The 13654-nt window shown below is 39.2% G+C and overlaps 1 protein-coding gene and 1 long non-coding RNA gene across 3 annotated transcripts in view; one reads left to right on the top strand and one right to left on the bottom strand.

Annotated features, from left to right (window-relative positions):
• FAM160B1 (family with sequence similarity 160 member B1) overlaps positions 1-13654 on the bottom strand; it is a 47894-nt gene that overhangs the window by 15080 nt on the left and 19160 nt on the right. For both annotated transcript variants that reach the window (XM_032281747.1, XM_032281748.1), the window contains exons 6-12: positions 5471-5764; positions 4454-4650; positions 2913-3027; positions 2007-2083; positions 1725-1917; positions 1362-1531; positions 840-983 (exon numbers count right to left, since the gene is read on the bottom strand). In XM_032281747.1, the coding sequence (XP_032137638.1) occupies positions 840-983; positions 1362-1531; positions 1725-1917; positions 2007-2083; positions 2913-3027; positions 4454-4650; positions 5471-5764 (1190 nt within the window). The remainder of the gene's footprint in view (positions 1-839; positions 984-1361; positions 1532-1724; positions 1918-2006; positions 2084-2912; positions 3028-4453; positions 4651-5470; positions 5765-13654) is intronic.
• On the top strand, positions 393-11873 carry LOC116553969. Its single transcript, XR_004269984.1, has 3 exons — positions 393-527; positions 2650-2657; positions 11842-11873. It is a non-coding gene; the product is annotated as an uncharacterized LOC116553969 (long non-coding RNA).

Here is a 13654-nt window from a genome sequence, read left to right as displayed (position 1 = left end):
TGGCCCAGCACAGTGACTCACACCTGTAATCCCAGCACTTTGGGAGGTCAAGGCAGGTATATCACTTGAGGTCAGGAGTTCGAGACCAGCCTGGCCAACATGGTGAAACCCTGCCTCTCCAAAAAAAACAAAAATTAGCCAGGTGTGGTGGCGCACACCTGTAATCCCAGCTACTCAGGAGCCTGAGGCAGGAGAATCACTTGAACCTGGGAGACAGAGGTTGCAGTGAGCCAGGTACAGTGGGCCGAGATTGTCCCACTGCACTCCAGCCTGGGCGACACCACGAGACTCTGTCTCAAAAAAAGGCGGGGGCGAGGTTACCTTGAGGGTTCATTTAACCATTGTTAATGTTAAGCAGAGCTTTTCTCTTAGTATCAGGTGTTGCCCCCAGGCTGGCACTTGTTACATAAGGAAGACAAAACTGACAAAATCTTTAAAGAAGATCAAGTTCATAAGAGATTTCTGTAACCATCTAAGAGCAGAGCTCTTTTATGTTATAAAAACAAGTAAAAGAGAGGCCAGGCCTGGTGGAATCACTTAAGGTCAGGAGTTTGAGACCCACCTGGCCAACAGGATGAAACTCCATCTCTACTAAAAATATAAAACTTAGCTAAGTGATGTGCTGGGAGCCTGTAATCCCTAGCTATTCAGGAGGCTGAGACAGAAGAATCACTTAAACCCAGGAGGCAGAAGTTGCAGTGAGCAGAGATTGTGCCACTGTACTCCAGCATAGGCAACAGAGTGAGACTCCATTTCAAAAGTAATAATAATAATAAATATACAAAAATTTAAAAATTAAAAAAAAAGAGATGGAAGTCAAATTTTATATAGCAACTCACCTATTTACAATTTTATGAACTTCAGTTTTTCCATCGTTTTTGGGGTGGTCTGGAGTAGCAGGAGGTGAAGAACTAAGCCACTCTTGGTTTGACAAAGTGTTTTCTGGTGAAATGTCAGTAAATAATGGATCTTCTTCCAGATCTCTAAGTTAAATTTAATGACATATAAAAACAATATTTTATTATGACATTTTTCTAAACCAAAAGCTTCTCTACTACGTTCCTAGAAAATGTTACATTTCTTCTTAAATAAGAACATTTTGCTAATATAAAGGATTAAAGAATAATGTATATTTTCTAGATGAATTAACATTTTATACTATTTTATTATTAGGTCTAGTGAATACACAATATTATTTGTCATATAAAAGGATGGTAGTATTGGTGCATCTAATTTTACTTTTAAGAACTTTTAAACTGTAGGAAGTATTTCTTTTGAGGATAAAGGAGATAGATAAGAGGAGAGAGAAAGTTCTGTCTCTACATGAAATGCTGAACTCATGGAGTTGGATGGAAACTTACACTGCTCCTGCTATCAGTCCATTTTCTACCACATCTTTATCTTCTGGGCACAAAGGTTTATATTCTGTATAATTTCTTTCTTCAAGATTTCTCAAGACCAAGTTGTAAAGAATGTGCTCATTGGGTTTTTGTAAAAGATGTTCAAACATTCGTAATGTCATTATGCTTATCTGAAACCGAAATTGATAAAAGCCAACTGAAAAATATCTTTAGATAAGTTATTCTTCTTGCCATCTTGTGAGTCATGCTTTCAATTTCTAAAGCCAATAAAAAGAGGTTGTATTGAAAACATCTCAAGTGTAATACATTAAAACCAGTATTCCAAAGAATCTAAGTCCAATACTAAATCACTACATAGCTTACCTCATCAGATATGTGATCACAATGCTCAATTAACCTATGCCTTAAAGGATGTCTGCTGATTTCTGCCAGAGTTTCTGGTTCCCTCTGTTCTCCAAGGATAAAAAACACCATTTCTTGAAGCAAAACATCAGAGGTCACTTGCCGAACGATGCGATGAAGCAGAGCAGTGGATGTGAGAATACCCATCTCAGAACTGAGCACAACGAACAGGTAATTAGTGGGCAAAAATGATATGACACAGTGATGCTATTTTTTTTTTCCAAAAGAAAATAGGCTACTCACGTTTGCATTAATTGAGGTTCCATAACACCAATGAAAAATCTTTCATGAACAGCTTTGGCAAGAGCAACAGCAGCAGTCTAGAATATAGTAGAAACATCATTTTTCAATATAATAGAAAGAACAATTTGTAACATCAATAAATCAGTTTGCACTCCCCAACTGAATTAATGTGGAAAGACAAAACTTGCTTAATGACTCTTTTATTGGTGGCATATAAATTTAAATTAGATGTTGGCTACTGGGTCACTTATATATTTTTTTTGCTTTGAGACAGAGTCTCACTCTATTGCCAGGCTGGAGTGCAGTGGTGCAACCTCGGCTCACTGCAACCTCCACTTCCCGGGTTCAAGCGATTCTCCTGCCTCAGCCTTCTAAGTAGCTGGGACTACAGGCTCCTGCCACCACACCCAGCTAATTTTTGTATTTTTAGTAGAGATGAGGTTTCACCATGTTGGCCAGGATGGTCTCAATCTCTTGACCTTGTGATTTGCCTGCCTCAGCCTCCCAAAGTGTTGGGATTACAGGTGTGAGCCACTGTGCCTGGCCTCATTTTTTCTAAATTTCCAAGAATAAGAGGAATAGGACAAAAAATTATTATGATGTCCATGTAGTATTAACATTTCCCCAAAGAGCAGGACTAAAGGCAGGTCAGTGTTACTTTATAAAGCACTCTACCATAATATTTAAGGAAATATAAAAGGGAAGAACTTGAACTTTGATTTATTCTAGAACTGTAATATACACATACAAACACATATACACTTTTTTGTTTACTTATTTACTAACCATGGTATTCTAAGACAATTCAAGTATATTTGGAGATATAAATTAGGGATTCTAATTTCACTTAGTAAATATTTACATCTTAAAATGATAAAAAAAAAAAAAACCAGAAAATTTTCAAACCTTTTGGGCTTCCTTAATGAGTTGATCACAATAATCAAACCAGGAAAGAAATGAAATTAAGGCTCGTTTTCCTGGAAATGCTGAAGCATCTTCTTTATGACTATATGAATCCAAGCTGTAAGACGAGGAAGAATTGCTGAGTCCAAAGTCATTCAAAGGTATGGACCCTATTCACTATGTATGGAAAAATGAAGGCATGTGAACACACTCAGATAGTACGGTACATTCACACAGGCAATGCTGGAGGACAGTCAGAAGAGGGTTCCATAAAAGAAACCAAGGATAAGAGAAAATCTTTTAAATAAGAGCTGTAAATAATTTTCACTTATTAAGTAGCAGAAGAGAGATTAAAGCAGAATGCAGCTGCAGGAGGCCAGGCATGGTGGCTCACGCCTTTACTCCCAGCACTTTAGGAGGCTGACGTGGGTGGATCACTTGAGGTCAGGAGTCCATCACCAGTCTGGCCAATATGATGAAACTCTGCCTCTACTAAAAATACTAAAAATACAAAAAAAAAAAAAAAAAAAAAAAAAAAAATCATCAGCAGGGTGGCTCATGCCTGTAATCCCAGCTGCTTGGGAGCCTGGGGCACGAGAACCTGAGAGCTTGAACCTGGGAGGTAGAGGTTGCAGTAAGCTGAGATCACTTCACTGCACTCCAGCATGGGCCACAGAGCAAGACTCTGTCTCAAAAAGAAAAAAAAAAAATGGAGCTGCAAGAGAAATAACACTGGGATAGCTTCTCAAACTCCTGCCCTCAGTGGTACCAAGTAACATCAATGAAAAGGTAGAGGTTCTCAGCTACTAGGATGGAAAAGAATGGTAAAGGAAGATCTACAAACAGAAATAGTGAGTGCCCTCTTCCTGCCCTAAAATGCAATACAGTCATAATGTTAACAAGTGGGTCTGCCCTATAGATGTTGACAGAAAATAAGAGTGGAAAAAAAAAAAGGAATGTTAAAAATGCAGAGAAATACAATAAAAGGTGATTATGTCAAAATATTAGACTGCATATCAGTGGTGGGATTATGGGCAACTTGTTTGTGCTGCTTTATACTTTTTAATAACTTGTGAATATTCTGCAAGAATCACATATTCCCTGTGAGAATCAAGTTGGGGTGTCTAATAGGTTGGAAGAAGAGGTGAAAGAATGAGGTAGAAGAAGAGATTCTGTCCAAACTGGCCAGGAGACAGATTAGACTGCTCTAGGCTATGGAAATTATTTTAAAAGGAGATTCCTTCTCTTAGGGTTTTTTGTTTTTAATAATCAGGTAAAATTACTAGTTTTAATGTAAGCCCTTAAAAACTGATCAGTTTAATGGACAAAATAAAATATCTTAATTATATAACAGCTGGATTGTTCCTACACCAATTCATTAACACTGATAAATTTAATATAAGCGTCAAGAAAATATTCCCAATTAATGATCACTAGTAGTGTTACATTTTTCAAAGATTTCTATCATTGCAAAATAGAAATGAATTTTAAAATGTAGGTGTTAGAAGTTGCCTTTATGGGAAAATACAAGTAACAGTGCTTACCCCCAGTTAATTGCTTCCACAGTTTCAATATCTAACGGATCCACTGACTGAGGTAGGGCCTTGTACAGGGAGGCAAGTCTGTCTGTCAGTAGTTCACACAAGCAAGTGCTCTGTGTAAGGCACTTTGCAGCCGCAGGCTCTGGCAAACTTACTAACAGCATCAAGCCTTCGCATGCCTTCACAGCTATTCGGCCATCCTAAAGGGAAAAAAAAAATTCCCCTTCAATTCTTGAATTGTATACACATCAGGCTGATTGAAAAAAAATCAACATAAAAGGATTTAATGTTTTACACTAAAAGAAAAATAGATTTTTTTTGGTCTATTTTATTTTATTTATTTTTGAGATGAAGTCTCACTCTGTCACCTAGGCTGGAGTGCAGTTGCACAATCTCAGCTCACTGCAACCTCCACCTCCCAGGTTCAGGCAATTCTCCTGCCTCAGCCTCCTGAGTAGCTGGGATTACAGGCATGTGTCACCACACCCAGCTAATTTTTGTATTTTTTTTAGTAAAGATGGGGTTTCACCATGTTGGTCAGGCTGGTCTCGAACTCCTGACCTTGTGATCCACCAGCCTCGGCCTCCCAAAGTGCTAGGATTACAGGTGTGAGCCACCGCACCCAGCCTTGGTCTATTGTAAATGCATATTATCGGCTGGGTGTGGTGCTTCATGCCTGTAATCCCAGCACGCTGGGAAGCCAAGGCGCGTGGATCACCTGAGGTCAAAAGTTTGAGACCGGCCTGGTCAACATGGCAAAACCCATCTCTACTAAAAATACAAAAATTAGCCAGGCATGGTGGTGCACACCTGTAATTCTAGCTATTGCGGAGGCTGAGACAGGAGAATTGCTTGAACCCAGGAGATGGAGGTTGCAGTGAGCCGAGATCGCACCGCTGTACTCCAGCCTGGACAACAGAGCAAGACTGTCTCAAATAAATAAATAAATAAATAAATAAATAAATAAAATGCACATTATTGAAATCATGTTGGGGGAAAAAAGTAAAAATCACAACTCACAGGACTTCTAGTAAGATTTAGCAAAGAATTCACTAAATTGTAATCCTGGTTTGGACGAACAACTGAGGCCTCTGGCAGTGAACTGACACTGAGGTTATCCAAGCTTGTGGACAGGTCATCCATCTGAGGAGAAGGCTCGTCTTCCGATTCTGTTTGCTCCATTCCAGCAGCACCAGACAGTTCCTCTGGCTGACGGGACTGGCCTGTATCTGTTGACAAGGAATCCTGACCTTTTAATGTATCTTCTGAAATTACATTTGGTACTCCTTTGGAAGCCAATGATTTCAACTTATTCTGAAAAGGAATGTTTTATAAGATTCACAGCAAGAACTTTTTAAGCTGAAAATAACATTTTAATGGATTTTTCTATAACATTCCACATGCCTAACTAAAGTAGCAATAAATGTTATGTGACATGAAAATATTCTGACTTTTAACAACTGTGTTTTAGAATGTTTACCATTGCATAGGAGTTTATCACACTCCTCATACTAACTACAAAATATTTTACACGGACCGTAAGCAATGAACACTATTAACGATAATCTGACTACTGCTTAAAACAACTATATTAGTGAGGAAAAAAGTTTCAGGAGGTTTCAATTGCAGCTAATTTTTTTCTCATCACTGGACTACTGTAACTACATAGCCTCAATGTTAATTCTTATAAGATCACGAGATGGGGCGGGGGTGGTTTGCAGGGAAGGAAGTACAAACTTAAAAATATTTTAAAGTTCAAAATTATCAGCATTAAACTGAAGGTTTCCGCAAAAGCCCCCAAATTCTCTCAAATATATAAGAATCTTTTCTAAGTTTTTCCTTAAACCTCTACTCTATAAGAACACAAGAAGCTGAGCACAGCAGCCCATGCCTGTAATATCAGCACTTTGGGAGGCCGAGGCAGAAGGATCACTTGAGCCCAGGAATTTGAGACTAGACTGGGCAACACAGTGAGATCGTTTATCTCTATTAAAAAAAAAAAAAAAAAAAAAAAAAAAAAAAAAAAAAAAGAAGTGAGGCAGGAAGATTGCTTGAGCCTGGGAGGTTGAAGCTGCAGTGACCTGTGATCACACCACTGCACTCCAGCCTGGGTACAGAGCAAGACCCTGTCGCAAAAATTTTTTTTAAAAAAGAACATAAGAAACTACTCAGAAGCTTCAAGGCAGAAGTATCCAAACATAAGAGCTGAAATGAAATTACACACATAGGTTAAAATTCATCATCAACTAACTTCTCCACAGGGCCTATCATCATAGAAACATATTAAAGGCTGAACGAATTCAAGGTTCTACTTCCAAAGTTATATTATACTAATTATAAATCACTTTTATTGCTGTTAGAAGTATAGGTTAGACCAATTTTCTTGAGAAATCGAGTTCTAAAACATATATTAAAAGAAAACACCTCTATGGAACTCAGTGAAAACTCCATACAATTTGCTAATTTCCAAGAAAATCAATGGCATATTGGCCAGGTGTGGTGGCTCATGCCTGTAATACCAGCACTTTGGGAGGCTGAGGCAGACAGATCACTTGCGGTCAGAAGTTTGAGACGCGCTTGGCCAACATGGCAAACCCTGTTTCTACTAAAAATACAAAAAATAGCTGGCCATGGTGGCAATCCCAGCTACTAGGGAGGTTGAGGCAGGAGAATTGCTTGAACCTGGGAGACGGAGATTGCAGTGAGCCAGGATCATGCCACTGTATGCCAGCCTCTGCAAAAGAGCAAGATTCCACCTCAAAACAAAACAAAACAAAACAAAAAAACAAAAAACAAAACACCAATGGGATATCATAGTCTTTATGAAAGTAAAACATTTCATTCCATTTAAAATACTAGCAAATTGTTGGGAGAGGTGTCTCAAATAAGAACAGCAAGAGGAAGAATGTTAGTATAGCACTCCTTCCTCAAATCAATGTTTCTCTTTCCAGATACAAAGGGTGTTAAAAAAAAAAAAAAAAAGAAAGAAAGAAAGAAAAAATCAATGTTTCTCAAAGTATGACTTAAGATTGTTGGTATCCTGGTCTTCTGTGGGGCTTAATAAAAATGCAGATTCCTGGGTCCCATCCAGACCTGCTGAATGAGAATATCTGGAGGTGGAGCTAAGGAGTATGCATTTTAGAAAAACTCCCTAGTGGATGAGAAACTGTGGCTTTAACACATTGGTTCCTACTAAAACTGTTCCTCTTCTGTTTTAGGGATCTCATCAATACCCACAACATAGCTGCACATATAACTCCTAAATCTCTTAAACTTCCCTCCCAAATCAGAGATTTGCAATACCGAATACCTGCTAATTATCTCCATCAGGAAATCATGATGACTCAAAGCATCCGGAACCAAAATTACCATCTTCCCCTCAAAATAAGCTCCCTTGGAGCCCCTGTCTTTCCACTAGCAGTAGGCTTATTGATTCAGAAATTTGACCATTCAAATCATCCTTTCCCAGCTTCTGCATCTGAGCAGTTACAAGACCATATAGAGCCTACCTCTAGTCTGAACATACCCACTTCATTCCAACCCATTGCTTCCAACTTGGTTATAGTCCTTGTTAATTCTTGCCTGGCTTACTCCATCAGTTTCCAAATTAGCTTCCCTGCTTTTACCTCTCCTCTGAAAGAATCCGCTGTATAAAATGCTGCTGCCAATTTAACTTAAGGCACAGATACCATCACATAATAACATCCCTGCTCAAAAACAGTTAATGGCTCCCCGGTATCTACAAGTGAAAATAAACTCCTCATCCTGCCATTCAAAGCCTTTGACAATACTTAGTCTCTATCTGTTCAGGTGCTGCTTGCCACACATCCTAATTATACTGTTTCCTGAACACACCAAAAACTTTTATATCTTCATTCCTTATGTTCACCCACTCTAAACATCTGTCAATGCTAATTTCTTTTTTTAATTTTTATTTTTTATAGAGACAAGGTCTTGCTATGTTGCTCAGGCTGGTTTCCAACTCCTGAGCTGAAGCAATCTGCTTGCCTCAGCCTCCCAAAGTGCTAGGATTATAGGTGTGAGTCACTATGCTTGGTCTCATGTCAAAGATGACCTCTTCCAGGAAGAGGTCCTGATGACCTAGAGCTGATGTATCTCTCCATCCTACAAGCACTTAAGGAACTTACTTTGTATCTTTCCTTTGATTCTCACTTTACCCTACTTTAGATTACAGTATCTGAGCATTCATCTACTGTCTTCACCAGACTGTAAACCCCTTTAGGGCAAAGACTATTTCTAAGTCATCTACCATATATATTTAACCCACAGTTGATGCAAATATGGGCTGATATTAATGAACAGAGAGATGACATTGCAGGGAATACATGCTTGAGAACTGCAAAGCACTTTTGTTCTTATCTATACTTATAAGTAATAAAATTGCATTTCTAGCTGGTCACGATGGCTCATGCCTATAATCCCAGCACTTTGGGAGGCTCAGGTGTGCAGATCACCTGAGGTCAAGAATTTGAGATCAGCCTGGCCAACACAGTGAAACCCCATCTCTATTAAAAATACAAAAATTAGCCGGGCGTGGTGGTACACACCTGTAACCCCAGCTACTTGGGAGAGTGAAGCATGAGAATCGCTTGAGGCTGGGAGGCAAAGGTTGCGGTGAGCTGAGATTGTGCCACCTCACTACAGCCTGTCAGACTGTCTCAAAGAAAGCAAAAACAAAACCAAAATCCTACATCTCCCTAAAGATTCATTCATTTAGTAAGTGTTAACTAAGCAGTTACTATGCATTGTGCTAGATTCGAAAGAAGCTGTGGGGACCCAACATTAATGAAACAGAATCCTTGTCCTCAAGGAGCGTACTGACTAGCAGGAGAAAATAAAATGCACTTAAATAACCAGTGCTGGGGGGACTGTAATAACTGACACTAAACACATACAAATAGTCTTATTCATTAAAAAAATGCAGACACCTACTACCTCAGGCTTTGGAGAATATGTTATAAAAACACTGCACAAAGCAGTCATGTCACTAATTCTGAGTGGTATTCTTTGCAGTGAGGTTTAAACGTAAATGCTTTTCTAAAGACAGGTACATACCATGTACCTCACCATGAACATTATATAAGCCTACATATTTTGTCTGCTACTGATCTATGCTAGGCACTTAGAAAACAAGTTTCAGAGATTTTTGAGAAAGAAATTCTCCAGGCTTAAGTTTGGGGAAAAAAAAAAAAAACCTATGCCTTCAACCAAGTACACTAAGTTTAAGAAAACTTTAGTGAAACTGAACTTTGAGAAGAAAAATCTCACAGCCAAACTATTTCTCATAAGTACACAAAAACCTAAAAAACTCTAATACCATTATAAATCTTCAGAAATCCAAAATCATAAGATTGTTCTACCATTTTGAAGCAAATATAGAAAAGATGATATAAAATATAATGCACATGACGAGAAACTCATGATACACATGACGACTGTTAAGGGCACTCATCATCCTTAACACGACCTAGAATTTAAATTCACGAAATCTTGCAGCTTAGCTGCTTACCTAACTCCAGTTAAGAGTCCAGAATAGAATGCCAAATTACTTAGTAATGTAAAATAGAAAACAAAACCCATATATTATAAGAGTGGCTAACATTTAAAAATAACACAGACCCATAACAAGGTCTGAAGTTGAGGCAGCAATTAAGAGCTTACCACCCAAAAAAAGCCCAGGTCCAGACGGGTTCACAGCCGAGTTCTACCAGGCATACAAAGAGGAGCTGGTACCATTCCTTCTGAAACTATTCCAAACAATACGAAAAGAGGGAATTCTTCCCAAATCATTTTATGAGACCAACATCATCCTGATTCCAAAACCCGACAGAGACTCAACAAGAAAAGAAAACTTCAGGCCAATATCCATGATTAACATAGATGCAAAAATCTTCAATAAAATACTGACAAGCCGATTGCAACAGCACATCAAAAAGCTTATCCACCATGATCAAGTAGGCTTCATCCCAGGGATGCAAGGCTGGTTCAACATACGCAAGTCTATAAATGTAATTCACTACATAAACAGAACCAAAGACAAAAACCACATGATTATCTCAATTGATGCAGAGAAGGCCTTTGACAAAATTCAACAGCCCTTTATGCTAAAAACCCTCAATAAGCTAGGTATTGATGGAACGTATCTCAAAATAATAAAAGCTATTTATGACAAACCAACAGCCAATATCATACTGAATGGGCAAAAACTGGAAGCATTCCCCTTGAAATGTGGCACCAGACAAGGATGCCCTCTCTCACCACTGCTATTCAATATAGTATTAGAAGTTCTAGCCAGAGCAATCAGGCAAGAAAAAGAAATAAAGGATATTCAAATAGGAAAGGAGGAAGTCGAATTGTCTCTATTTGCAGACGACATGATTGTATATCTAGAAGACCCCATCGTCTCAGCCCCAAATCTCCTGAAACTGATAAGCAACTTCAGCAAAGTCTCAGGATACAAAATCAGTGTGCAAAAATCACATGCATTCCCATACACCAATAACAGACTTAAAGAGAGCCAAATCAAGAACAAATTTCCATTCACAATTGCCACAAAGAGAATAAAATACCTAGGAATACAACTAACAAGGAACGTAAAGGACCTCTTCAAGGAGAACTACAAACCACTGCTCAACGAAATAAGAGAGGACACAAACAGATGGAGAAACATTCCATGTTCATGGTTAGGAAAAATCAATATCGTGAAAATGGCCATACTGCCCAAAGTAATTTACAGATTCAATGCTATCCCCATCAAGCTACCAATGACCTTCTTCACAGAACTGGAAAAAAACACCTTAAACTTCATATGGAACCAAAAGAGAGCCTGCATAGCCAACTCAATTCTAAGCAAAAAGAACAAAGCGGGAGGCATCACACTACCAGACTTCAAACTATACTACAAGGCTACAGTAATCAAAACAGCATGGTACTGGTACCAAAACAGAGATATAGACCAATGGAACAGAACAGAGGTCTCGGAGGCAACACAACATATCTACAACCATCTGATCTTTGACAAACCAGACAAAAACAAGCAATGGGGAAAGGATTCCCTGTTCAATAAATGGTGTTAGGAAAGCTGGCTAGCCATGTGCAGAAAGCAGAAACTGGACCCCTTCCTGACACCTTACACTAAAATTAACTCCAGATGGATTAAAGGCTTAAACATAAGACCTAACACCATAAAAACCCTAGAAGAAAATCTAGGCAAAACCATTCAGGACATAGGTGTAGGCAAGGACTTCATGACCAAAACACCAAAAGCATTGACAACAAAAGCCAAAATAGACAGATGGGACCTAACCAAACTCCACAGCTTCTGCACAGCAAAAGAAACAGTCATTAGAGGCCGGGCGCGGTGGCTCAAGCCTGTAATCCCAGCACTTTGGGAGGCCGAGGCGGGTGGATCACGAGGTCAAGAGATCGAGACCATCTTGGTCAACACGGTGAAACCCCGTCTCTACAAAAACTACAAAAAATTAGCTGGACATGGTGGCGCGTGCCTGTAATCCCAGCTACTCAGGAGGCTGAGGCAGGAGAATTGCCTGAACCCAGGACGCGGAGGTTGCGGTGAGCCGAGATTGCGCCATTGCACTCCACCCGGGGAAAAAAGAGCAAAACTCTGTCCCAAAAAAAAAAAAAAAAAAAAAGAAACAGTCATTAGAGTGAATCGGCAACCAATAGAATGGGAAAAAGTTTTTGCAGCTTACCCATCTGACAAAGGGCTGATATCCAGAATTTACAAAGAACTAAAACAGATTTACAAGAAAAAAACTAACAAGCCCATTTAAAAGTGGGCAAAGGATATGAACAGACACTTTACAAAAGAAGACATACATGAGGCCAACAAACATGAAAAAATGCTCATCATCACTGGTCATCAGAGAAATGCAAATCAAAACAACATTGAGATACCATCTCACACCAGTTAGAATGGCGATCATTAAAAAATCTGGAGACAACAGATGCTGGAGAGGATGTGGAGAAATGGGAACACTTTTGCACTGTTGGTGGGAGTGTAAATTAGTTCAACCATTGTGGAAGACAGTGTGGCGATTCCTCAAGGACGTAGAAATAGAAATTCCATTTGACCCAGCAATCCCATTACTGGTTATATATCCAAAGGATTACAAATCGTTCTACTATAAGGACACGTGCACACAAATGTTCATTGCAGCACTGTTTACAATAGCAAAGACCTGGAACCAACCCAAATGCCCATCGACGATAGACTGGATAGGGAAAATGTGGCACATATACACCATGGAATATTATGCAGCCATCAAAAACGATGAGTTTGTGTCCTTTGTAGGGACATGGATGAACCTGGAAGCCATCATTCTCAGCAAACTGACAGAAGAGCAGAAGATCAAACACCACATGTTCTCACTCATAGGCGGGTGTTGAACAATGAGAACACATGGACACAGGGAGGGGAGCACTACACTCTGGGGTCAGTTGGGGGGAAATAGAGGAGGGACGATGGCAGGTGGGGAGCTGGGGAGAGATAGCAAGGGAAGAAATGCCAGATGTAGGTGATGGGGAGGAAGGCAGCAAATCACACTGCCACATGTGTAACTATGCAACAATTTTGCATGTTCTTCACATGTACCCCAAAACCTAAAATGCAATAAAATAAATAAATGGGGGAAAAAATAAAAATAAAAATAACAAAACAAAGACCTAACAACATCTAGTGCTGATGACACTGTGGAACACCAGGAGCTCACGTACAGTATTGACGGGATGCAAAATGGCAAAGCTACTTGGGAGAGAGTTTGGCAGTTCCTTATGAAAATAAATGTACACTTACCATATGATCCAGTGATCCTACGCTACCTATTTATCCAAGTGAAATGAAAACCTAAATCCACACAAAAGTCTGTGTGTGATGTCTTCAGTGGTTTTATCCTCAATGATAAAAAATTAAAAATAACCCAAAAGTTCCTCACTGGCATATGGATAAACAACTGTGGGACATCCATACAATGGTATACCATTCAATAACGTAAAGGAACAAAATCATGGATGAATCTCTAATGCAATAAGCTAACTTTAAAAAGCCAGAATCAAAAGGCTAATTACATTGCTGTGACTTTTTGGGAAACAGAAAACTATTGGGACGGAAAATAGATCAGTGACTGCTAGGGGGTGGGTGGAAAAGGGCTGACTACAAAGGGT

Source organism: Sapajus apella, unplaced genomic scaffold, assembly GCF_009761245.1.
Source record: "Sapajus apella isolate SASKATOON/1434 unplaced genomic scaffold, GSC_monkey_1.0 scaffold13, whole genome shotgun sequence".
Taxonomy (NCBI): Eukaryota; Metazoa; Chordata; class Mammalia; order Primates; family Cebidae; genus Sapajus; species Sapajus apella.
The sequence above is the reverse complement of the archived record's forward strand: the minus strand, read 5'-3'. Positions and strand labels throughout refer to the sequence as shown.